The sequence below is a fragment of the Conger conger genome, chromosome 8 (assembly GCF_963514075.1).
Source record: "Conger conger chromosome 8, fConCon1.1, whole genome shotgun sequence".
Lineage (NCBI taxonomy): Eukaryota > Metazoa > Chordata > Actinopteri > Anguilliformes > Congridae > Conger > Conger conger.
In genome coordinates this window covers 11,715,485-11,739,507 of record NC_083767.1, presented here as the reverse complement: position 1 = coordinate 11,739,507, position 24,023 = coordinate 11,715,485, and the positions used below count along the sequence as shown (strand labels likewise).

At 42.2% G+C, this 24,023-nt stretch overlaps 2 protein-coding genes across 3 annotated transcripts; one reads left to right on the top strand and one right to left on the bottom strand.

Moving 5' to 3' along the window:
• Nucleotides 1-1,198: 1,198 nt before the first annotated feature.
• On the bottom strand, nt 1,199-16,072 carry LOC133135915 (atrial natriuretic peptide receptor 1-like). Its single transcript, XM_061253260.1, has 24 exons — nt 15,977-16,072; nt 13,190-15,807; nt 12,944-13,049; nt 12,055-12,187; nt 11,486-11,618; nt 11,282-11,386; nt 11,067-11,169; nt 9,417-9,562; nt 9,044-9,116; nt 8,115-8,262; nt 7,865-7,951; nt 7,612-7,755; nt 7,403-7,524; nt 6,849-6,987; nt 6,567-6,615; nt 6,013-6,114; nt 5,797-5,916; nt 5,562-5,655; nt 3,751-3,838; nt 3,324-3,463; nt 2,846-2,998; nt 2,634-2,732; nt 2,068-2,159; nt 1,199-1,749 (listed from the first exon to the last, which is right to left on the bottom strand). The coding sequence occupies exons 2-24, from the start codon at nt 13,223-13,225 to the stop codon at nt 1,591-1,593; spliced, it is 2,571 nt and encodes an 856-aa protein (XP_061109244.1). The 5' UTR covers nt 13,226-15,807; nt 15,977-16,072; the 3' UTR covers nt 1,199-1,590.
• LOC133135912 (PRELI domain-containing protein 1, mitochondrial-like) lies at nt 14,934-23,661 on the top strand. 2 transcript variants are annotated; one of them, XM_061253258.1, is made up of 7 exons: nt 14,934-15,096; nt 15,766-15,829; nt 16,175-16,275; nt 16,725-16,950; nt 19,223-19,336; nt 19,751-19,829; nt 22,164-23,661. In XM_061253258.1, the coding sequence occupies exons 3-7, from the start codon at nt 16,181-16,183 to the stop codon at nt 22,298-22,300; spliced, it is 651 nt and encodes a 216-aa protein (XP_061109242.1). In that variant the 5' UTR covers nt 14,934-15,096; nt 15,766-15,829; nt 16,175-16,180; the 3' UTR covers nt 22,301-23,661. The 2 variants fall into 2 exon arrangements, with proteins under 2 accessions (XP_061109242.1, XP_061109241.1); XM_061253257.1 differs by having other exon boundaries at nt 14,937-15,096; nt 22,161-23,661.
• Nucleotides 23,662-24,023: the final 362 nt, after the last annotated feature.

The window sequence follows — 24,023 nt, the reverse complement described above, 5'->3', positions numbered from 1 at the left end:
TCAAAGCCCATCCAGGTCATCCAGCAAGTGTATTTTTATAATATGTAAGAAAATCCATTAGAGAATGGTTGCTCTGAGGGAATATTATCTCTAACTGCTATACAATGCAGGCACACTAATCTCAGACATTCGACAATGTTAATGTGCTCTCATCCAAGTAAACACCCTTTCAGACCTTACAAGTAATTACTGAAATGTAGGTTATGAGAAAGTATCAAAATGCACGCAAGAACTATTCCAAAATATATACTCCTGGTAGAAGGGAATCAACATCTATTGCATAATGCAGCCCTGGGATAATATATGCACAGTAGTATACAGTAATATCTGTCAAAAATGCTAGCGAGACCATGGCTAGGATTCAGTCAAAAGTTCTCAATAACAATTTACAGCAAGGATTTCTTTATGACAATGTTTATATTTCTTCAGTTTGGTAAGGACAGCAATCACAAAAAAAATAAAAAATTGTAAATTACATTTACAGTACTTATATATCAAATATTTAAGACAAATTCTGACTGAATACAGGCCTAGGAATGAAAACCTGAAGGCTTTCAGTGTTGGAACTGATCATTGGGCATCAACATTTGGCTCTTTCTTCAAAGAAAGCTGCCACTTCAATTACATTTTACAACACAAAGTAATAATGCATCAGTTCCACATTGATAAAAGCTTATGACAATGATACTTTCAGAATAGGCTTTCAAAGCTTGAAAGCACTGACCACCTGCACTAGCACATTTACACATTCAATTAATCACAAGTCATGCATAATTCATAATTAATGATAAGTAATCCATCCTGGTTACAGAATTATTGCAGTTCCCTGAAACAGTGCTTTTCTGACATCTTTTTTTGGCTTTTTATTTTGTAAAAAATTATTTCAGTTTTTGAAAAAAAAACCAGCAATGTAAATACTGTGGTACAACTACATTCAGGTAGTTGTTCTTTAAATGTCAGTACAGTGTTGAATGCAAAACAGAAATAAATAAATGTGGCTTCACAGCACTTTAAGCAAAGCCTGAAAATACATATATTTCTTTGTTTCTCGGTTTGTAAGTTTGAATGTGCATTCAGTACAGAAGAATAAAATCAAACTAATAAAAATGAACTTTGACATCAGTTGTTTATTTGTGGGTCAAGTGCATATGCCGTAATGGAGCAATGTGACACATGTAATCAAGACAAAAATAATATGGCATGATAAATATACAATTTTATATGTCAAAAAGAAAGAAATAACCACAGATTCATACAGACCTTTTCGGTTCTCATGGTTAGTAGCACAGTAAAAGCGATTTACTCAAGAAAATGCCAAGATAAAGCTGGAGAAACCAGCAGTAATCTACCAATTCAAGGCAAAGAAAAAAAACAACAAAAAAATGGTTAGGTCTCAAAATGGACTGCAGACACAGAATAGTCTTTACAGCTATCACAGATATGTTACAGTACTTGACATTAATGATATGAATTAATGCGACAATGTGAGAATAATTTCTGGTGTTAAAATGTTTAACATTAGTATTTTTTAAAAAGAGAAAATGCATCATGAATGAAAGCCCAGTTTCAATAGCCCTGTCTATTACTCAGTCACAGTGGATCTACAAGTAGGTCGTTACCCAGGACCCCAGGGATAGATGTGTATGACTCCTCATTTTCCAGCATAAATGGAGGTTTTTTAGTGCACTCCTTAATGGCAGGCGTAGCATGTTTGCCTTCTAACCAGTAGGTGACCATGTCGCCCTTGCCCTGAGACACAAGAGCACAATCAGAGAGATAGGTGCAGAACAGGACCGACATGTCACTATTAACTGTAACTTTTCAAAATTGGACACCAGAGTCTCTCCCTGTCCAATATAATTAACACTGAAAAGTATATTTGCTTCCAAGAAGAAAAGAAAGATCACGTTCAGCTTGCATGAATAAAACTCCCAGGAGAAGAATCAATTATTTATTAAAAATGACCACGGAAACAGATAATAGTATAGAATAAAGATAATTGTATTTTTAGTCATAATGCAACTTTAACATAATTACTCCAATATGTGAAATAATGGTATTGCGTACCTTAACCTGCATCATCCCTCGACACTGTAACACATAGCCCCCAATCTCTTCCAGAAGGTAGAAGGCACTGGAGCTGCACTGAATCTTCAGAGCTAATTGGGAAACATATTTATACATCACCACAACAAACCTCTTGAATCCATCATAAACATACTTACTTGCATAACATTTGTCTAAACCAGGGGTCGGCAACCCTGGTCCTGGAGAGCTGCAGGGTGTGCTGGCTTTCGTTGTTACTTGGCATTAATTGATCAGTGAAAGCCGTTGATTACACAGTTAACTCACCTCACCTGGTTTCTTGGGTCTGAATCGGTTGCTTATTTTAAAGTGGAGACGAAAGCCAGCACACCCTGTGGCTCTCCAGGACCAGGGTTGCCGACCCCTGGTCTAAACCAATACAAAAGGTTCTGATCTCCAGCCATTTATTTAATTTGTTTCTCACAAACTAAACTAGGACCTGAATTTTTTTAAACCATGCAGTCTGCCACTATAGCTATTACAACACTTAAGTATATCTGTGAAGTAAAAAGAGGGAATCTATTTCCATGACAAGTGTCATTTGATACCTTCACTGGTAGACTCCATCCTAGAAGCTGTGTTGACTGTATCACCAAAGAGACAATATCTGGGCATTTTTGTCCCAACCACACCAGCAACAACGGGACCTAAAACCAAGCACAGACACGGCCTCTGATGTCTTGGTTCTTGCCATCATAACATACAGTCTGAACAGACAATGGTACCACATCACACAGAAACTCTATCTACCACTTCATACCTGAATGGATGCCAGCTCTGATCTGAAGCAGAGTGTTGGGTTTGTGGGGAATTCTGAAGGTCTTGCAGACGGCAACCAGATCCAGGGCCATGCTGGAAATTTCAGAGGCATGAAGAATTCCATTCTCCTTTGGAACACCGGAAACGACCATGTCTGAAACACAAAGTCAGACACCCTCCACTAACTATGCTTATTATTGATGCACACAGGAGTTATATAAACATGGCAGCAATGTTGCCAGTGAAAAGCCATTTAATGAAGGGAAATGTTTTGTTAACAGTATAATGAATTGCATATGAATGTTGAAAGATTCATATTTAAAATAAGAGATGAAGCTTGAAAGACACTTCTCAATTTGTAAATGTAAAATGAAAAAACATTTTTGTTCATGAAACTTTTTTTGCAATGTCAGTAATGACATTATGAATATAGTAATGATGCAATGAAACAGAAAATGCAAGAAAATCCATGTACTTACATGCATCTCCAATAGTCTCCACTTTGTACACATCATGATTGTCAATAATTTCATCAAAGGTTGTGTAGAGTTTGTTTAAAAAATCCACCACTTGATATGGTGTGCTAGTACTAGACAGTTGAGTGAAACCCACAATATCGCTGTGATAGAAATAAAAAAGAGAAAATGCAGTGTAAGAAAAACAGGAAATGTAATGTATCCATCGGTTTAGAATTGCATTTTATAACCTAGGACATGCGCAGGACATCTACTATCCTATAGGTTTCCATTTCAAACAATTTGGCACACTGATTCTACTAATTAGCAGCTCACTGAGATCTCTAGCTGTTGAATGAGGTGTGCTTTGTTTGGGTTAGAGTGGAAACCTCCAGGGTGGTAGATCTCCAGGAATAGGGTTGAGCTCATAGGTTGAAATCATGGCTCTTACCTGAAAAATACTGTAGCGCTTACATAGCTTTGGGCTTCTGAAGCCTTTCCTTGTCTGAGATCATCAGCAACTTGCCTTGGCAGCATACCTGAAGCAAGGACATGCCTGTTTTAACCCAAGCCCAAAACCACATAAACTACAAACACATTTATCCTTGGATCTATATTACAAGATAATGGTGATCCTTACAAAAACACTTACTTTAAGGTTTTCAACCTTCTCTGATCTAAGGACCCATAAACAGGCTCAAAGACATCCAGGGGACCCCCATCGTAAGTCAACAAGGGTTATATAAAAAAACAGGTTTTATAGTTTGACATATTTCCCCAAATCTATACTGTATATAGTCAATGGCCAGGGACCCCCTACTGTAACCTCAATCACCCCCATATATCAGCAAAACCCAGGCTTTAAATCAATCCTTTCACCTCTTCTCCAGACCATGTCATCCGGCATCCTGACACTCATCTTCTGCGTGATAAATTTGTCCCTTTCTACAGGCTGTGCACTCACAGCCTATCCTGGTACTGAGTTGTCGGCGGTCCTGAATTATCGCCCAATCTCTCTGCTCCCTTTTCCCTCCAAAACCCTGGAATGTGCTGTATGTAACCAACAATCTTGCTTCCTCTCACAGGATAACCTCCTTAAGCTCTCTTCCAGTCAGGCTTCTAGTTTGGTCACTCCACTGAGACTGCCCTCTTCATCCTCTTCAAGGCATTTCAATCAGCTAGCATCTTCCCTGTCCATCTGGACCTCTCTGCAGCTCTTGGCATGGTACACCACATGGTCCCCTCTCCATTCTGTGCCCGAGATCCTCATGTGGGTCTCAGGCACAGCACTTGAGTAGACTGAATCCTGCATCTGTGGACACTCCCCAAGGGTTTATTGTTATGGTGACTCGCCTAGACCCCAGGGTATTCTTATGTGCCTTATTTCACTTAGGTCTGTTCATCTTATCCCACAGTTCCACATGCCTCCGCTATGCTGAAAATACTTTGCTATTCCTCTATGTTTGTGTATCTAACACTCAGATCTATCTCAGCTTGCCTGAAGGGCAGCTTGAGCTGAATGATGGACTGCCCAATGAGGTTCAGTATAGCAAAGACTGGGAGGCTATGCATTCCCTTCAAGTGGTCCACACTGCCGGAACCTTCCATTCCACATCCTCGGGGCAACTGGCATGGTCATTTTTCCAAGCCCTGTTTCCAGTGTTGGGATGAATATCTCTCTGTGGTCAGCATAGTTGCATCACAGGCCTTCAGCCAAGGCAACCTAATGATTAACCTCTTCAGAATGCATTCTGACACCTCTTCCACTCCCATCTATAGTACTCCTATCTTATGTAATTAATTCAGTTTATTGCACCATTTTTATTTTTGACCTTTATGTTTTTATGACTTGTTATGGCTACGATCTGTCTTCGCAGTGGTTAGTCTAAGTTAGCAAGGTTTACTTACATTTAGTGTTTTAATAATATTGCACACACACTCACTGGTCTGGGAATGTTGTTAGACCACAGCCACTGTTGCTCATATGACTCAAGTGGATGCACTTATGTTGGATACGATGGACTGCTAAATGAAAGGAACGTAATATCATGAGTAATTATGCTTGAATATAACTAAATTACACCTTGCTACTTTTAATAGGGATTGCATTCTGAACACTACTGACTATTATAAGTAATTTTCTTATAATAGGCATGGTCAGAAATGTTGAAACATGGCTGCTTTTCAGGCTTGATTGCCTTGGCATCACAAAGAACAGAGAGTCTGGTCACTTTATGGTAAATTGTGAGAGAAATATCCTACTGTATAAGAGGCGGTCAGTCTTCTGTTTCTCATGCATCAGATCCTGTGTCCTCTCTGCAACCAGAACCTCCAAATGCTTGCTGTACTTCTCCATCTGTGGAAATCACCATAATGGAAACTAAAGGCATGGTCTTTGTCTCTATGGTGAGACACCTATTGTGTTCAGTAGCTGAGCACCTTCAATAATGAAAAATATATCCTCTCTTTTTTTCTTTTTTTTTCTTTCTTCACATACCAGGCTCATCATCATGTCAACGGGGCTGACTTTGTGGGGGTTGATTCTGTGGACAAACTTCTTGATCTGCTCAAAGGTGGGCCGGTGGACAGGGTTGTGAGACCTGCACCTTCTGATAAGCTGTAAGACCACAGTAAGAGAAATGAGACAGTCAGAGCAGCAGTGTCCTCCCATTTGGGGAGAGCGATGTGGCTTTAGAGGCAGTTCTCTACCTACCTCTGCATACTCTGTGGGACAGGGGCATGTGTTGTCTGCCTTGCCAGAGATGAGTTCTGGTAGAGGAGGGCACCAGGCACACTCAAGGGCACTATCCTCTACCTGGGAGACAAAAAGGAGAGGTTGATTATAACGGCCTGACTATCATTTAATTCAGTACCAGCATACATTACAGCCAGGGCTGCCCAGCCCTGCTCCTGGAGATCTACATTCTGGATTCTAATTCAACCATAAATTGACGCACCTGATTCTACTAATACTAGTAGTTCAAGGAGCTTTTGAATGAAGTGTGCTTTGTTAGGTTTAGAGCAAAAACCTACAGGATGGATCTCAGCCCTGGTTTAAGCATTAACCTTTTTACTCTTAAATCTAGTGTGACTGACAAAAGTACCAGAAAAGAGGGGACACAAATGGGCTGGATGTGATGTTTTAGTTATCTGATAAAATTTTGGAAGCTTTGAATCTTTCCATGGCAACACCACACATGACAATGCAGAGACAACCACGTGACAAAAGCAGATGGTGTGGCAAACCAACTTCAGACGACAACTTACTGGGACTGGGTCGCTTCTAGTGGCTATTTCCAGTAATATAATTGAATAACTGCAAGAAAATGCCATAATAATTTTAACACAATGTAGATATCTAATCGCTAATAACAAGCTAATGATCACTGTGCGAATGTCTATGCCTTTCCTTTATTACTATTTACAGGGTGTTGCAATGAACTGAGGACTAGTAATGGAGGAGTAAATCTGTTTTCTCATGTGTTGCCAGTAACTCTGGTCAGTGAATGAACAAACACACGTGTACATGTTTTCCCTGGACTTGATCACCTGAAGACATCCCACTGCAGTGTAGGCTCCAGGCTGGAGGTCTGTGCCTCTGGGGGCATGTACACTTCCCTAAGCCTCTGCTGGTACGTGTTTGGCCCTTCTGCCAAGTCCTCAATTCTGTATGTCGGCAGGCAGAAGTCTGAAGAAAGAGAAACATTTCTCACATTTCGGTGCTCCTTTTATTGCCATGACATGAGAGCCTCGTTGTGATGATCGAGAGAATGTCAAACTTGCATCAGCAAGAAAGGGACCTCCTGAACTTTCTATTGAGAGTGCAGCTGCCCAGGTGACCATGCTGTAAAGCAGTAATGTTGCCACATGATCCAGCCCAGAAGCCAGCAGCATGTCCTACAGACAGGTAGGTCAGAGGATCTTACTGAGATCACAGATTAAGAGGCCATTGTAGTACAGTAACACGATACAAATACATGTCTTTAAAGGCCACTACATGGCTGCTTCTTAAAGTTAGATACTCACTGTTAATCTAGCTCTAACTGGGTTTAAACGTCATGGTTTGAGAGGGAAAGGTAAGGTGTGCTTTCTCTGCTGCCTACCTGTGATCTTACAGACCCAGCGATCGTCAATGACACAGTTAGGCGATTTGAGCCTCCCGTGACAAATCCTGTGGTGATGAAGGTAGGACATCCCTCGAGCAATGTCAGTGGCAAAGGAGAATCTAAAACCAGGTGAGATATGAATAAATGAGTATGTGGGATATGCCCCCTCTGAGTCTAATGTGTAAGCAGACTGACACAAGTCTAACCTGAAGCCCCAGTTGAGAGGGATCTCCTCGTTGAGAAGGACATCATTCAGACTGCCTTTGGGGCAGTACTCTGTGACGATGGCCACGTTTGGCACCTCAACACACCCTCCGAAAAACTTACACAGGTTGGGATGGTCCAGCTCTCTGAACACATTCCATCCAAAAACAGAAGTAGCTGTCAATTCCAAACAAAAGCTTAAATATCAAAATTCCAGATTGGAAAACGTGCCTGAGACATGATAGTGTCACTTACCTTATTTGCTTTACTTCCCTTCGGATTGTCTTAGTGAGGGAAAAGGTCTTAGTTTGAATTCTCTTGATGGCAACAGTGCGACCATCGCTGTTGGGCACAATTCAAAGCGTGTTAATTCCCAAAAAAAAACAGCCTCCTATACATAGAACCTCAGCAATGTCAGAACTTCTCAATATTGACCACAGCGCCCTGATTAACATAGAGCACCCCCTACAGGAGCCTTGACCCTGGAGGTCCGCAGAACACTCACTAGATGCCGGTGTGGGTGAAGAGCTGCTTACGGGGGGCGTTGGGGCCCCCGGTGCAGGAGCTGAGGGCAGTGACACAGCTGGCATTGGAATCACTGTTGGCATTGGGGACGCTCATTATGCTGCCCATGGTAGTTCTTGCCAGTTGGTCTGACAGGGAAAACAGATTATAATATCATGACAATTAAATGGTAAATGGTAAATGGCAGGCATTTATATAGCACCTTTATCCAAAGTGCTGTACAATTGATGCTTCTCCATTCACCCATTCATACACACACTCACACACCGATGGAGGCGATTGGCTGCCATGCAAGGTCCCGACCAGCTCGTCAGGAGCATTTTGGGGGTTAGGTGTCTTGCTCAGGGACACCTCGACACAGCCGGGCGGGGGATCGAACCGGCAACCCTCCGACTGCCAGACTACTGCTCTTACTGCCTGAGCCATGTCACCATAATTATTGTAAAATTATTGACGACCTACTTTCAGTCACACTGACATGGTGGCTGATATTTGACATAGCTTGATATTTTGCAGTTTTGTTGTCTTTAATCATGGTAATGAGGCATTACATTCATTAGTGTTTGTACTTCTGGCTCTATCAGTGTTCTCTCCTTGTACAATGGCATCTAAATTAATCATAGGTTAAGGTGAATGCAATCACCGGAATCACTTCTTTATGCGAATGGCAACGCAATCAAGATCCATGTAAACAAATTTGGAGGGGTTCAATTAGCTGAGCTTTCGATACAGGATCCAGATAGCTCATCAGAAGCGCAATTCATAATCAGGGTTTCCAGATCAAAGAAACATTCAGCACTCATGACATATAGTGTCCCTCCAATATCCCTCCATTACACTTCCAAGAGGTATGCATATTTCAAAGACAACCACTTCAAAATATACTATGAAAAAAACTATGAAAAATACCTTGTTTTATTTCACTGAAGTCAATGACCCAGCTTTCATCCCAAAACATCTTCTGCTTCTGATACCGAAACCACTACAGTCAAGGAAGGAAACTCGTCGGTCAAAGGTGGACATTTGCTTATCATAAGTGAAGCTGCATATTGTGATAGAAAATTGTATTGAAATATATTAAGAAGTAAATAAACATCCAACAAACATGATGTGTAATTACTGCAGAAGCAAAGCAAGGCATTGCTCAGCAATTACTGAGTAAATTTGATGCTGTTATAATGTAAAGTATTATATTTATTGACTAAGGCCTTAGCATCCAGATATCCAAAAGATGATCACTTGGTGGACACTGTTCAAAAAAGATTTATTTTGTCATACTCACCACGGCTATGAATGTGAAGCTGATGAAGACAACAATAACAGGCAGACCGATGGCTGTTTTTACACCGGCAGTCATGGGACACTCGCCGCAGTCAGCAGGACACGTGGCGCACGTCTCGTCCTCGTCACACACCGCATCTCCACACACTGACCGCAATACAGCAACGTCACACACCGCATCTCCACACACTGACCGCAATACAGCAACGTCACACACCGCATCTCCACACACTGACCGCAATACAGCAACGTCACACACCGCATCTCCACACACTGACCGCAATACAGCAACGTCACACACCGCATCTCCACACACTGACCGCAATACAGCAACGTCACACACCGCATCTCCACACACTGACCGCAATACAGCAACGTCACACACCGCATCTCCACACACTGACCGCAATACAGCAACGTCACACACCGCATCTCCACACACTGACCGCAATACAGCAACGTCACACACCGCATCTCCACACACTGACCGCAATACAGCAACGTCACACACCGCATCTCCACACACTGACCGCAATACAGCAACGTCACACACCGCATCTCCACACACTGACCGCAATACAGCAACGTCACACACCGCATCTCCACACACTGACCGCAATACAGCAACGTCACACACCGCATCTCCACACACTGACCGCAATACAGCAACGTCACACACCGCATCTCCACACACTGACCGCAATACAGCAACGTCACACACCGCATCTCCACACACTGACCGCAATACAGCAACGTCACACACCGCATCTCCACACACTGACCGCAATACAGCAACGTCACACACCGCATCTCCACACACTGACCGCAATACAGCAACGTCACACACCGCATCTCCACACACTGACCGCAATACAGCAACGTCACACACCGCATCTCCACACACTGACCGCAATACAGCAACGTCACACACCGCATCTCCACACACTGACCGCAATACAGCAACGTCACACACCGCATCTCCACACACTGACCGCAATACAGCAACGTCACACACCGCATCTCCACACACTGACCGCAATACAGCAACGTCACACACCGCATCTCCACACACTGACCGCAATACAGCAACGTCACACACCGCATCTCCACACACTGACCGCAATACAGCAACGTCACACATCGCATCTCCACACACTGCACACAACACAGCAACGACACACACCGCATCTCCACACACTGACCACAATACAGCAACGACACACACCGCATCTCCACACACTGACCACAATACAGCAACGACACACACCGCATCTCCACACACTGACCACAATACAGCAACGACACACACCGCATCTCCACACACTGACCACAATACAGCAACAACACACACCGCATCTCCACACACTGACAGGAATACAGCATCTCCACACACTGACAGGAATACACTGACTGTGGCTTGCAGGACAGAGTATACTGTATTTGTTTGCACCACTGCTGGGGGGGGGGAACTGGAAGTATGTTTACATTCTGAATTGGTAGAGCAGATTACAGCAATGAAATAGGCCTATAATCCTAAATAATAATAATCCGAAATAAGGCCTATATTATTCTAAAATGTAAAAGAGCAGGGACAAAAGTGACATAAACAAATACATTTGTTTACAATCCAGGTATTTTGGGTGAGAGGTACCTATGGCTGGCAACACTGTGCTTGTGGCTTCCAAAGCAACCTGCATGTTTCCCACTCGGATGTGTGCGATGAGCGAGGTGACCCCCAGATGGAAGAGAACCACCTGAAAGAAGCAGAGCCATCTGTCTTAATCTCACACACCTGGCTCTGAGCTGAGTGATCACTCAATGCTCTCACGAGAGTGCCAGCTCCTTAATTACACAGCTGAGCCAAACCTTGGCAGTCCAGTTGGTTTGAGTCATCTTGCCTGCCGTGGAGATGGTGTGGGTAAAAATCCTGCCATCGTCAGGGATCCAGGGGCCGCAGATTCTCTCCTTCACCTGGTGGGGGTGGGGGGCATGAGGAGAAGTGGCATTAGCATTCTGGGTGGAGGAGAGGGAGAATGCTTTTGAGATGAATGGACAGTGGAGATGTACTACCATATAGCCCATGGGGCAGGAGTGGATGTTGGCGTGGTGAATGCAGCAGTTCTCCCCATTGGCGTCCTTCCAGTTTGAAGGGCACTCGTGTTCCTCGCAGAAGTGTTTGGCAGCCTGAGCATCGTTGATCGAGCTGGGGGACACATGGGGGGCTTGCCCCCTCCACCGATTCAGAACCACAAAGTGTACAGCACCAGAAACCTGTCTGATCCCGCCATTCCTCTGTTACGTCCCTGAGAACTAAACCCTGCTACATTTCATCTCTATAAATAATTAGACAAAAATTATGAACTTTGAACATGTTTGAAGAGAATACAGCTTCAAAAGTTACACTTCTAAATATCTGCCACAAAAAGTACTGTACGTATTATCACATCTGCACAGTAGGGGATTGCCATATCAATAAAAAATACTCATCATATAAAATAAATGCGTAATAATCTGTTTGTTCGTTCAATTACAGGTTGTCCAACAATTATTTTTGGTGAATGGTGAAAACCTGTTAACGTGCCAAAAAGAGTTGTACAATTGTAGCGACGGGTCCTTTTACCACTGAAATGAAACAGTACCTGTGAGTGAAGATCATGTTGTCCACAGCCCACTGGTAGAAGTCTTCAGAGACAGTAACAGTATAAGTGACACTGAATATCTCCCCACTGATAACCTTTTCTGGAGGCCGCTGCAACCAAGCCATCTCCAGACCTGGTGAAGAGCACAGAAATATTTCCAGCAACGCTTGACAGAGCACCAATGTTTCAGGTAATGCTTGAAGGAAGAATGACAAGTGGTAATACAAAGTAATTCAATATCAACAAATTTCACGCTTTGCGAACGAATCATGTGTAATATTAAGCTTATCAACATCAATCTCGACACCATTTGTATCCAGGTACGTATACAAAATTAAAAGCGTTATTTCGTTTTATGTAGGACCAATGAACACCAATGCCATCTAGTGGATACATATACTGTTTGCCTGACCATATTTGAAATACAAAATAAAACGCTTTTGTCTGCCCCAAGTTCACATAACATTACTGTTATAGTAGTTTATACGGGCATGTTCTGGATTCTGGATTTTTAAAAAAAGGAAAATCCATGTTCTCCTAAGACCTGGCAATTCTTTTTTGTGGACACGAGTCTCTGATCTTATTGCCAAAAACATATGTTCTATTATGCTGAAACTACAACAAGTACAAATACAATAAATAATATACAAGCGTATTATGTCAGAAAAGTAAAATACGTCTGTCAGGTCTCAGGAGGATATATGGACGATTTTCTTCAAATGAACTCAAAATAATAATGTTGAAATTTGCGTCCAAAAATAAATAAATAAATACATACATACATACCTACATACATACATAGTAAAATATAAATTAACGGAATGTATATTTGATAAATGTAAAGCAAAAGAGGGTTGAGTATAGATGAACATCATATTTAAAAACTCACCTCCACACTCTACCATATTGTGTTCGTCCGGATTTTCTAACGGCCAGCAGTCGTATTCGCTGTTGTCTAAATCATGCCATCCTGTTGTTGTGCTAAAAAAAATAATCTGGAGAAAGGAGCAGAAAATGTCTTTGCGCATGTTTTTATTTATTTTATATAACAAGAAAATACTTATTTCCTTTCTTATAAAACTAACATACTCCTACATTAGAGCGAGTGTCGTTGGTTTATGCAGAGTTTTCTTACCAAAGCAGGCAGTTCATAACTTCTCCAGAAACGCATGTTCAGTAGAAACTTCGAAAACAACCTGAGACTAGCCTACGATTATTCGGTGCCCACAGTCTGCAAGCAAATAGCCACAACCTGGAAAGACAGAATCACCCGGGGCATGCGCCGCATCAAAAACGCGAGAATGAAGAGCTGAGAATGGATGATGTATCTTCTCGCTGAATGACACACACTTAATTTACAAACAAGAGCCACCGAAGCATCTCAAGCCCAGCCTGCTTGTATTGTGTGTGCGTGCGTGCGTGTGTGTGTGTGTGCTGATTTATTTAATATTTTAGTTCAATGTCCTACAATAAAATAAAATAAATATATACTGCATTTGGATTTGGGATTTTGAGATCAAAAGAGCTGTTTTTCATGTTATTTAGGCTACATGTAATTAGGCCTACAAATATTTTCACCAATTTACAGAAACAGCTGTTCTCGCGTTGTCCACATCTGAAGCAAAGGGATGAACTCATGCAGTTTCGTGTGAGATAAAGCTGATGTAGTGAGTTGAATTAACATGTAGGCCTATCTTGAGTTTAATCTACAAGTGTCACAATTTATATTTAAATCACTCCACAGTTTAGGGTCGATCTCTACACCAAAGTCCTTCTCCCACCGGAGCCTAGATTTCTCTCATTCGGGAATTTACAGACAAGACAAACATTTTAATAAACTCCAAAGATAGTACTTAACATTGGTTGACCATTATGAAGGAGCTGTTAGATGAGTGCCATCTTTGGTAAATAGCATTGTCCCTTATGGTTAACTCTTGTGAAATGTCTTAGCTGCAATTATTTATTTTCTAAAATCCTCTGTTGGGTAATTGGTATTTCTGCATCAACTGTAGAAATCGCATAAAAATTCAATCTGCAGAGCAATTCTTTAATCGGGTAAAACTTTTTTTCAGTGGGGAGAGCACACTTGAGTATGTTATGCACTATTTTTAAAAAAAAATGTCTTTATGTTTTATTTTTAATAAAAGTTACATTTTTATTTCACAGTGATTCCAAACATTTGTGTAGTAGTGTCCATACATGCATACACACATACATACACCCTGGCTGCCAATCGTAAGTCGATGATGACGTCTACTCCACGGGGAAGAGGTGTTGGGGGCGGAGAGGTCTGTGCTGGTACCACTTCATGTGGCTGTGAAGAACGATGTGAGAGCCACACACTCTGCTGCAGGTGGGGTGAGGGAACTGAGATGTGAGAACCACACCATCTGCTGCAGGTGAGGCATGTGAACTGAGATGTGAGAACCACACCCTCTGCAGCAGGTGAGGCATGTGAACTGAGATGTGAGAACCACACCCTCTGCAGCAGGTGAGGCATGTGAACTGAGATGTGAGAACCACACCCTCTGCTACAGGTGGGGCACGTGAACTTAGATGTGGATGGTTCGATCCCTGCAACATATGTAACCATAGCAACATGCTGAAACAGTAACCACCTTAACGGCTTAAAGTTGTTAAAACCGTGTAATGACCACCTAGTCGTGGATTATTCCAAACATAATATAATGCCTCATAAACACATTTCAATCCCCAAATTAACCCATTGTAGATAGCTAATCACTGAAAATATCATATTCATTAACCTCCAACGTTTTTTCTGACTTGACCCTCACTCATACAAACTCATCATCTATTGGCTTACTCCAATCCCAGCAAATCAGAAATCAGTGCGCCTTATTTTCTATTTTCCAAGAGGGAAAGACTCCGCCTATTGACTCCTTTCTCAGGTTATGCTGCTAGCGCGATAACCTTGTGCTAATGGAAATGGTCGGAAGAGAGAAGATGGGAAGGATATTTCGAGACTGGGGGAATATGGGGGATTTGTTAATTTTTACTTAAGTAGATCATCCAAGGGAGCAGGTAAATTCATTGTTTAATCAGTATTTGTCTCGATGTAGCTCGCTAACTTGATAGCTACCTTAACAGTTACACTACTTTGCTACAGGTATAATAGCTAGCGTAGCGATATAAAGCTAGCTAATTTAGCAAGTAATAATGGACGTTATTTATATAGCTAACGTTAGCTAACGTTCGATAGATAGGCTCAGTCGTGGGAAGATGTCTTACGCCACAAATAAGATATTAACATTAGCTGCTACTACTACACATCATCCAGAATACGACTTTGGCATTCTTAACACTGGAAGTATCTCTGTCGGCCTCGTCCTAATAATGCCCCGGAAACTCCCGTTAATAACCACAGCCCCACCTGTTAAGAAACAACTGAACACGGAAGGGATGTGTGGGTGGACCTGAGTTCTTCAGTGTCGTAATATGTGGTTAAACGAGTTAAAAATGTATTATTAGCCCGGTGGCTAGTTAACAGCATTTCAGTCGCTGACGAGCCATACACATTCATTTTGCAGATTCTTCTTAACTTTGTAGGTCAACACGATTACGAATTGAGGTTAGCTTCCTTGAAAGTCTTCTGAATCTGGCCAGCTAACGTTAAATAGCATAGATAAGTAGCTACGTCCTCCGAAAGGCATTGAAGATGAAACATGCACATGTGCTCCTTTAACGTTGCAGCCCACAGCATCTGCTCGTTGGAGCGCACGGTAGCCAGTTCCCCTAAGAAAAGAGGAACTTTTTGGTAAGTAATCTTTTGGTTGTATTTCGGTTCAATTTATTTTCTGTTATTTGCCTGAGATGAGCTCTTCCTTATCCTTACACATCTGCTGTAGTTCAACCCTAATAGCGACAGCTGATTGTAACGCACGGTGTAAGTAGCAAATATTACCTTTTAATCCATGTCTGATCTAGAGATTTGCACATGTGCACATTCTTGGATAGGTCTTTTTGCTTCTTATCCTTGCTCCACAAGTTACTCAAGAAAAGGCTGTGACAGACACAAACGTCATGGCAGCGTTTCCTTTAGGCACGCTCTTCCCTTCAGTTTTGCAATCGAACCAACCGTAACCTTCTGTTCTCACTTTAGAGTTCCATGATGGTGAAGTATTTCATCAGTGAGACGGATATTAGGAATGCATGGGACCATGTTTTCTCTGCTTTCTGGCAGAGGTACCCCAACCCATTCAGGTAATGACAGCTGTGTGTGCAGTCCTGGAGCTAAACATCTTATTAACTATGTGTCATTTGTTAGCCCTGTATGAGGACAGCTTGTCCATCTCTGGTAGAGATTTTAAATACAGTTTGACCTCAATGCCTGACATTTATTTTTTTGTAAATAATAGGTTGACTGAAGAATAACACCCTTGGTCTAAAGCAGTGTTTTTTAAACTATGGGTCGGGACCCAAAATGTGTTGCGGGTGTATATGCGGTGGTTGTTGAGTCCACCATAAGTTGTAGTCCACCAGGCTATTCTAGTATGTATATGTCTCTGAAAGGTTTCTGATTTGGGTTTAAGAATCAGTGGTCTAAAGGGATATTAATTTCAACTTATGGGTAGTTGAAGTATTACTCCTGGTTAATGCTGTTAATGGCAGTACAGTTGAAGATTGAGACTCCCACTTCCTGTGTCTCTCAGCACCCATGTTCTTACGGAGGACGTGGTGTACCGTGAGGTCACAGCGGACCACCGGCTTCTCTCCCGACGCCTCCTGACCAAGACCAATCGGCTTCCCCGCTGGGCGGAGAGGGTCTTTCCTGCTAACATGTCACGGTCCGTGTACATTGTGGAGGACTCCATTGTAGACCCAACAAATAAGAACATGACAACCTTCACCTGGAACCTCAACCATGCCACACTAATGGTGAGGCTGTACTCCGTACTCGCTCTCATTCAGACAAGCACGTACTCACACACCCAGAACACCTAACAACTAACTCTTACTCTCTCACATACATGCCCTCGCCCACAGGGGCAGGTGTTGACTCACAGCCATACACGTGCTACTGCATTTCAGTTCAGCGCACTCAAACATAACACTTTGATAAATGGCAGAATCAGCTTTTACAGAAAAAGCATGTCTCCCCTATCTTGAAATGGCTACAGTACCATATCTTTTTGAGGTCACAGTACTAAACAGAAATATACTGAACAGTCATGACAATGGAGATGAGATTATATAGTTTCAGAAGAGAACCACTGTCTTCTCGTGCATGTCTAGATACTCCGTCTTCCTCTCTGTAATTTAGAGAACTTTAGTTTGCAGTATATATTCCAGTCTCTGTTGATTAGATAGATTTCCAAGTAATTCTTTCTTTGCTGCAGATGGTCACTGTGGTTGTGGTAGGGCAGTGTTTCCCAACTCCAGTCCTCGGGACCCACTTGCCAGAAGGTTTTTATTGTAACCAGTCGCTCACACACCTGATTTAACTAATCAAGGGCATTTTTGTGGTTTGATTGGTTCAATCGTTAAATCAGGTGTGAGTTACTGGTTACAACAAAAACCTTCTGTCATGTGGCTCCTGAGGACTGGAGTTGGGAAACCCTGCGGTAGGGGGAAGCTTAAGTTGCCTTGTGTGCCATATCTGAAATCCCTGTCCAGCTTGCTTTTCCAGAAACCCTAGCTTGTTACAGCACTTTAATTCTGTTTCTCTCCTTGTCCCGCTGTCCTTGCCTGGTTAGACATTATGGTCTTGTGCAACCAATCAGCATCCTTGCATTTTTATCATGTGATTTTCTAAGAATTCAGCTGTGTAACTCTGAAATCACAAGGTAGACTTTGTTCTCCAGCTAAATGTTGCTTATTCCACAGTATCTCTGCTGACCCAGGGTCACTGCAGTGTAAGAATAGGACCTTATGCAAACTATGACCATTGCCATTGTAACGAGACAGAAATTGGATTTGAACCCTGGCCTCTCACTTGTCCAAAACATTTTGGTAGACGAATGCGTTACCAGTCAGCCGAAGACGAAATCGTCTCTAGGGCCAAGGGTAATGACTGAGTGTTGCCGCGGTAACCTGCTAGAGCTTTCGCTTTCATCCTGCTTACTAGCGAACTAGCCGAGCTAACCCTGCTACACCATCACGAAGATCTCTTTCAGTGATTTTGTTTTATGCAATATTCCAACGGTAATTACATCGCACCAGTCAGCACATTTTCTGAAAAAGGGCCAAAATTTGAATCAACGGTGTTTTCCATGGAAAGAACGCACTCTGGCATGACTATTTAGAAATGGTCGATTTCGATTGGCTCTCTAGTTACTGCTGTTGTTCTCGGTGTGACCCGCCTTTTAAGCTCAAAACAACTTGTTTAAACTAGAGAGGAGCAAAAGTATGTGGTGTTTTGAGTACGTGAGGTATGTGCAAGCCACAAACACTTCGCAAATATTGGTCCAAATATGACACAGTTGGTTGCGCAACGGTTGACTTTATTTTTATACAGTCTATGGGTTGACTGGCCAGGGACCAGAGTTCAACTTTGTTTTCAGGTTCATTTGCTGTACTGCAGTGTGGTGGCATCAGGCTGGCCCTGACTGGAATACTTATAAATAAGAGATTCATCATTTTGATGTTACTATTCTGGTTATGATCGTCTTTATGATTGATCACACAGATTATAAAGACGTTTGAGCCTATCCATGATGGATAATTTAATCAATTGTAAATCAATGTACAAATTCCATGCAGTTATTTTCATGAATAAAAATGTAGGCTTTCAGTTTGTGTGGCAGGAATTCCTGAAAATGGAAGCGAAGCTTGGTTTTTGATCTTTTGACTTCAGTCACCAGTTATAGTAGAAGTGATATGATAATAACCCGAGCTGCTTTACTGTAAGTGCCCTGTGTGTGGAAGGAAGAGGTGGATCAGGTCATTACAGCAGAGTGTACTCTGGGCGGCCTGTAGCGTAGTGGTTAGGGTAAATGACTGGGACACGCAAGGTCGGTGGTTCTAATCCCGGTGTAGCCGCAATAAGATCCGCACAGCCGTTGGGCCCTTGAGCAAGGCCCTTAACCCTGCATTGCTCCAGGCGAGGATTGTCTCCTGCTTAGTCTAATCAACTGTATGTCGCTCTGGATAAGAGCGTCTGCCAAATGCCAATAATGTAATGTAATGTAATGTACTCTGGACTCTGCAGATGGTGGAGGAGCGCTGCTCGTACCAACAGAACCAGGACCGGCCCGGCTGGACTCTGCTCCGGAGAGAGGCATGGATCTCCTCAGGAGTGTTCGGACTCTCCCGGCCCATCCAGGTAAGCCCTCCTGGACCCCAGGCCCTACAGTAGGTCTTGCCCCGCCCAAAACCCAGAGGAATAGGTGGTGCTAATACCAGTTAGATCACATTGAATCTGTTGAGATATGAACAATGATTGGAGCTTTGGAATGAGCTGTTCCGGCTAATGCTGAAAGCCCGTGGAAATGAGATGAAGGGGTGTGAGTATGCTTGGAAACCTGGTAACAGCGTAGTGTGTTGTTTTAGCGCTGTGCTGCCTGTTTTCCTGAGTGCATATTAGCACGTTTAACTGTTCCCTGTTTGCCTGAGAGCACGTTAGCAGGTTTAACATGTTCCCTGTTGGCTCAAGAGCACGTTTGCAGGTTTAACATGTTCTCGGTTTGCCTGGGAGCACGTTAGCAGGTTTAACTTGTTCCCTGTGTGCCGTCCCCAGGAGTTTGGCCTGGCCCGTTTCAAGAGTAACCAGGCGAAAGCCATGAAGGGCCTGGAATATGCACTGTCCAACCAGCATGGTACGTAAACCTGGTTATCAGTGCCCAGGAGAGGACGGGACAGGTTTGTCTTGGGGAGGGAGAGGGGGCACAAGGGGCAGATTTGGACATGGGAGCAGTCATGGTTTTGCTTGTGCATGACATTTTTCAACAATTTGAGATTATTCTACTCGGTCATCACAAAGAGTTCCCTTAGTTCTGTAGTTCACGGAGTAGACCATGTCTATGCCTTCTTTCAGTAAAGTTGCAAGATGATTCCATGAAGTGCTCCAGTCTATTTGGGCATTAAAATGGAGAAAACTAAGGCCAAACTACTGGCCAAAACGGACTTTTATGAGTTCATAAGTCCAGCTAACCATGTATGCAAAGCCTGGATTCGGAACCACCACTATAAATACATGCATGAACACAAAAGTGACTTGGAAATTCCGCGTCTATGCACTGTAAACCAAGTAACCAAAATTAATCTTACCCTTTCCCTGTCCTGTGACCTCAATCCTTATTTTTTCTGTGCCAACACAGGCTTCTATACGGCAAGATGCATTGAAATGCTGTAAAGGTGTCTTCACAGTAACAATGGTATACCTCTACATTGGCATGCGAGTGTGTTAAAGAGTGTTTTGTGTGCAATTTTTATTTCCTGCACTCACTATATAGCACAGGACTCAGCCATTGCATTTCAGTAGGGGTAAGTACACTATGCATCTGCCCCAGGGTTGTAATACGCATGCTTAGGAAGTATCCTTAATAGCATGGCAGAGGTGCTAGAACCATTTTCCAGGGCGGCCTGTAGCGTAGTGGTTGAGGTAAATGACTGGGACACGCAAGGTCGGTGGTTCTAAGCCACAATAAGATCCGCACAGCCGTTGGGCCCTTGAGCAAGGCCCTTAACCCTGCATTGCTCCAGGGGAGGACTCTAGCTTGCCATTGCATTGCTTAACATTAACCTGCTTGCAGGCTAATAATCATTATAATTGTAATTATTAGCTCAGTAGCTGACCTAATAATTTGCATAATATTAGCCAGCCAAATTCTCTCTTTTTTAAGTTTGTATTTAGTTGGTAAGTAATTGTTATGTTGTAAATGAGACAGACATGGTTGAGTAGCTGCTGCACTGGGACTGCAGTTTTGGTAGTGAACCACTAATATCTGTAGATCTGTGTTCTTTGGCTGGGAACTGACAAAATTATGCTCGCCCACGCCTGTCTATGCAGCAACAGCGAATAATGCATAACTTAGCAAGACGAAAACGCTACAACTGCAGTGGTTGCAAACTGCATTGTTGTAATTGCTGTCATTTTTCAAGCTTTTTGCAAAAACCCTTTCACTTATGCTGCCTCAACACAGCCAGGAAAGGATTGTTGGGTTGGGGTCTGTCATGCTAGTTGTCTCAACTTTCAGAACAGTCTGCACAAATAAGCACAGAAAAACAATAGCTGGTATTTAGCACATGCTTCCAGTATCATCTGATAACAACATTTCCAATTTAACTGAAAATCAGAGCGTATTTCATACTGGGGCGTGTATTCAGTGTGTTCCTGAAACCAGTAATGGGCTATAATGTTGGAGAGCTGTAGCATGGTACTGCAATCCAAAGGACTAGGACAGGTGTGTACTGTGCACTGGTGTGGCAAGGCCCTGTGCTCCATATCGATGGTCAACAAGACGTCCTGTCATGTATTGGTTATTCGAGTCATTGATTGTATGAAATCTTCTACTGTTAGCCTGCAGGACTACCTTTTTTGGAACAAGAGCTCCCTCTACTGGTCGATTGTGGTCTGCACTGTAGCATGTCTGTATAAGAATGATGTATTCTACATTCCTGATCTTGTATGGAAGAGAACCCCTGCACAGATATCCCATCCAAATGCATATTGCAATTTAAATCAATGACATTTTTCTAACAAATGAATCAATTTTCACTAAATTAACCGTAATGTATAGGGCTAATTGAGTTGCCTTCCTTTACTTTATGTATTGATGTGTTGTTGTTTTCATGGAACAATAAATATTAAGCTAGTATTATTCTGTCCTATTATAATGCACAGAAAGAACCCAAGTGTTTTTTTTTTAAATTTGGTAACAGAAATAGACTTCAGAAAGCTGCTGAAAGATTAGCACGACTTCAACACCAGTGATAACTCATACCACCAAATCTTTAGCTAAATAAAAAAGTAAAGTAAAAAAAAGTCACTTCCTACCCTGCGAAACGATAATGCAAAAATGAAGGCATTGTTGATTGTTTCCAAAGAGTTGCATGAATATGTTTAATAAGTGAAAAAAAAAAAAAAATTGTTAATTTAAGACCAGCTTTCTCTGTGTCCCTTGCATGCACCCCTCCCTCACCCCCAGGAGACCCCCCACAGAGGCTTCCCAGAGACACCGTGAGAGACGCGTCAGAGAAGGCCAAGGAGACGGCGATGGCAGCTACAGAGAAGGCCAAGAACCTGGCCTCAGCCGCCGGCACTAAGAAACCGCAACAGTTTGTGTAGCATGGACATGGACAGCTGAGCCAAACGCACAGACACACAAACACACATGTACAAACACACACGTGTAAGGTTTGTGAGTAGCACAGACACAATGGTACAGCTGAGCCCAGTACACATACACACAGACAGAGTTAAACTGGGATCAGTTGTTCCTTTGTCTGCTGCATGTTCATGCGTTTCAGGTCTGGATCTGATGGACACCGTCTCAACAGTTTACAACCGTCCTCTTAGAAATATTTTATTGTTGGTGCTGAATCTCTCAGGTTATGTACAATTGTACTCAATAACCGTCTGCATCATAATGTTTACTACTACTACTACTACTACTACATATAGTGTCCTTTTTTGACCCAAGAATAGTATAAGGGCGCTTTCACACCTGCCTCTTTTGAATCGAACCCTGGTGCGTTTTCCCCCCGGTGCGGTTCTTCTGGGCTGGTGTGAATACAGCAATCGAACCCTGGTTTCGGACCAAAACAGCCGTACCCAGACCCTGTTGAGACAGTGGTCTCGGTCCTCTGGAGCGGATCATTTGTGGTGAGAACATGATCCAACCCAATTACAGGAAGCATTGTGCATTTTGGGTTAAACCAGCTGCTGTAGCGAGTTGCCCTGTGCATTATGGGATAAGGTTTTGTTTTTCCGGTTTGTCCTACTCAACTCTACAAATTTCTGTCCAATAAATGAACGACCTTAGCACACAACCGGTTTTGTTCAGAAATCATGGTTCGCTTAAAAAAAGGCAGTGTGAAACATAAGCGTACCTAAGAAAAAAATGCAACATTGTATTTGGTTCAGGCCAATTCAAGAAAACTATAGGTATGAAAGCACCCGAACAATAAGTGCATTTAACTGGTTTGAAATGCAGAATCAAGCGCGCACATTCAAGAAGGCATGCAGTAATGTGCATGCATCTGCAAAACAGAAGCTGGCAATTCTGATACTTAAGTTTGTCTCAGGGTGCAGTCAAGAATATTATTCACATTATTTTACATGCATTTTATTAATTCATACAAGTAATATGATCTAGGTACTTGTATAACATCTATTATTATAAAAAATAATTGTGCTATACAGGTATGTTTCAAATGTTTTTGTTTTTTTAACTTAATTTTTCCAAATGTTTTATTTGTGAATTTTCTTGACTTTTGTATGTCTGTTCTTGTTTTAAATTAACATTTTTGTTGTCATGTTTTAATGTATTTATGCCATTCCTGTTTTGTTGGAGTTTACATCTACAATCAATTTATTGCAGTCCTTTAGAATATAACAAGAAACCGTTTGAAGCGTTTCTTTTATATGTATTTTTGTATCAGGGCTAACGTGAAATACTTGCCAATATTATGGACCTACAACATCAATTTGTTTCCATGTGTCCTTTTTGGAAAACTGCGTAGACGTAGCTTAGAAAAAGCAATACAGAATGCTAATTTTTGGTGATTTGAAAAGGGATTTTTTCAAGTGTGGAGCTCTCTAACACACGCCAGCTAAAACCACAACCTGTATCCACTCAAACCAAATGTATTCAGTTAGAAAAAAAGCTTTCGCTTTCACTGTTTCAGCTTCTGTTAATTTGGAGTAATATTTGGAGTAATTTAGAGTATTGAAAATCAAACCCCAAAGAGTTACCGTTCAGAAGAGAGCAGGATTATGCCTGTAGTCAAAAGGGTCCAAGAATAGTAACCATTTTATTTTGGGTATGTAATTGTCAAGATTGTGTGAA

What these genes read in the sequence shown, in the direction of transcription:
- LOC133135915 (XM_061253260.1), bottom strand. Translation starts at nt 13,225, where the DNA reads ATGCGTTTCTGGAGAAGTTATGAACTGCCTGCTTTG. An exon ending in CTTCAGTGAAATAAAACAAG is followed by an intron (nt 8,263 to 9,043) that starts GTATTTTTCATA and finishes TTTCCCTGTCAG; the next exon opens with ACCAACTGGCAAGAACTACC. An exon ending in GACTGACCGCCTCTTATACA is followed by an intron (nt 3,839 to 5,561) that starts GTAGGATATTTC and finishes TCCTTGCTTCAG; the next exon opens with GTATGCTGCCAAGGCAAGTT.
- LOC133135912 (XM_061253257.1), top strand. Translation starts at nt 16,181, where the DNA reads ATGATGGTGAAGTATTTCATCAGTGAGACGGATATTAGGAATGCATGG. An exon ending in TCAACCATGCCACACTAATG is followed by an intron (nt 16,951 to 19,222) that starts GTGAGGCTGTAC and finishes TGGACTCTGCAG; the next exon opens with ATGGTGGAGGAGCGCTGCTC. An exon ending in GACTCTCCCGGCCCATCCAG is followed by an intron (nt 19,337 to 19,750) that starts GTAAGCCCTCCT and finishes TGCCGTCCCCAG; the next exon opens with GAGTTTGGCCTGGCCCGTTT.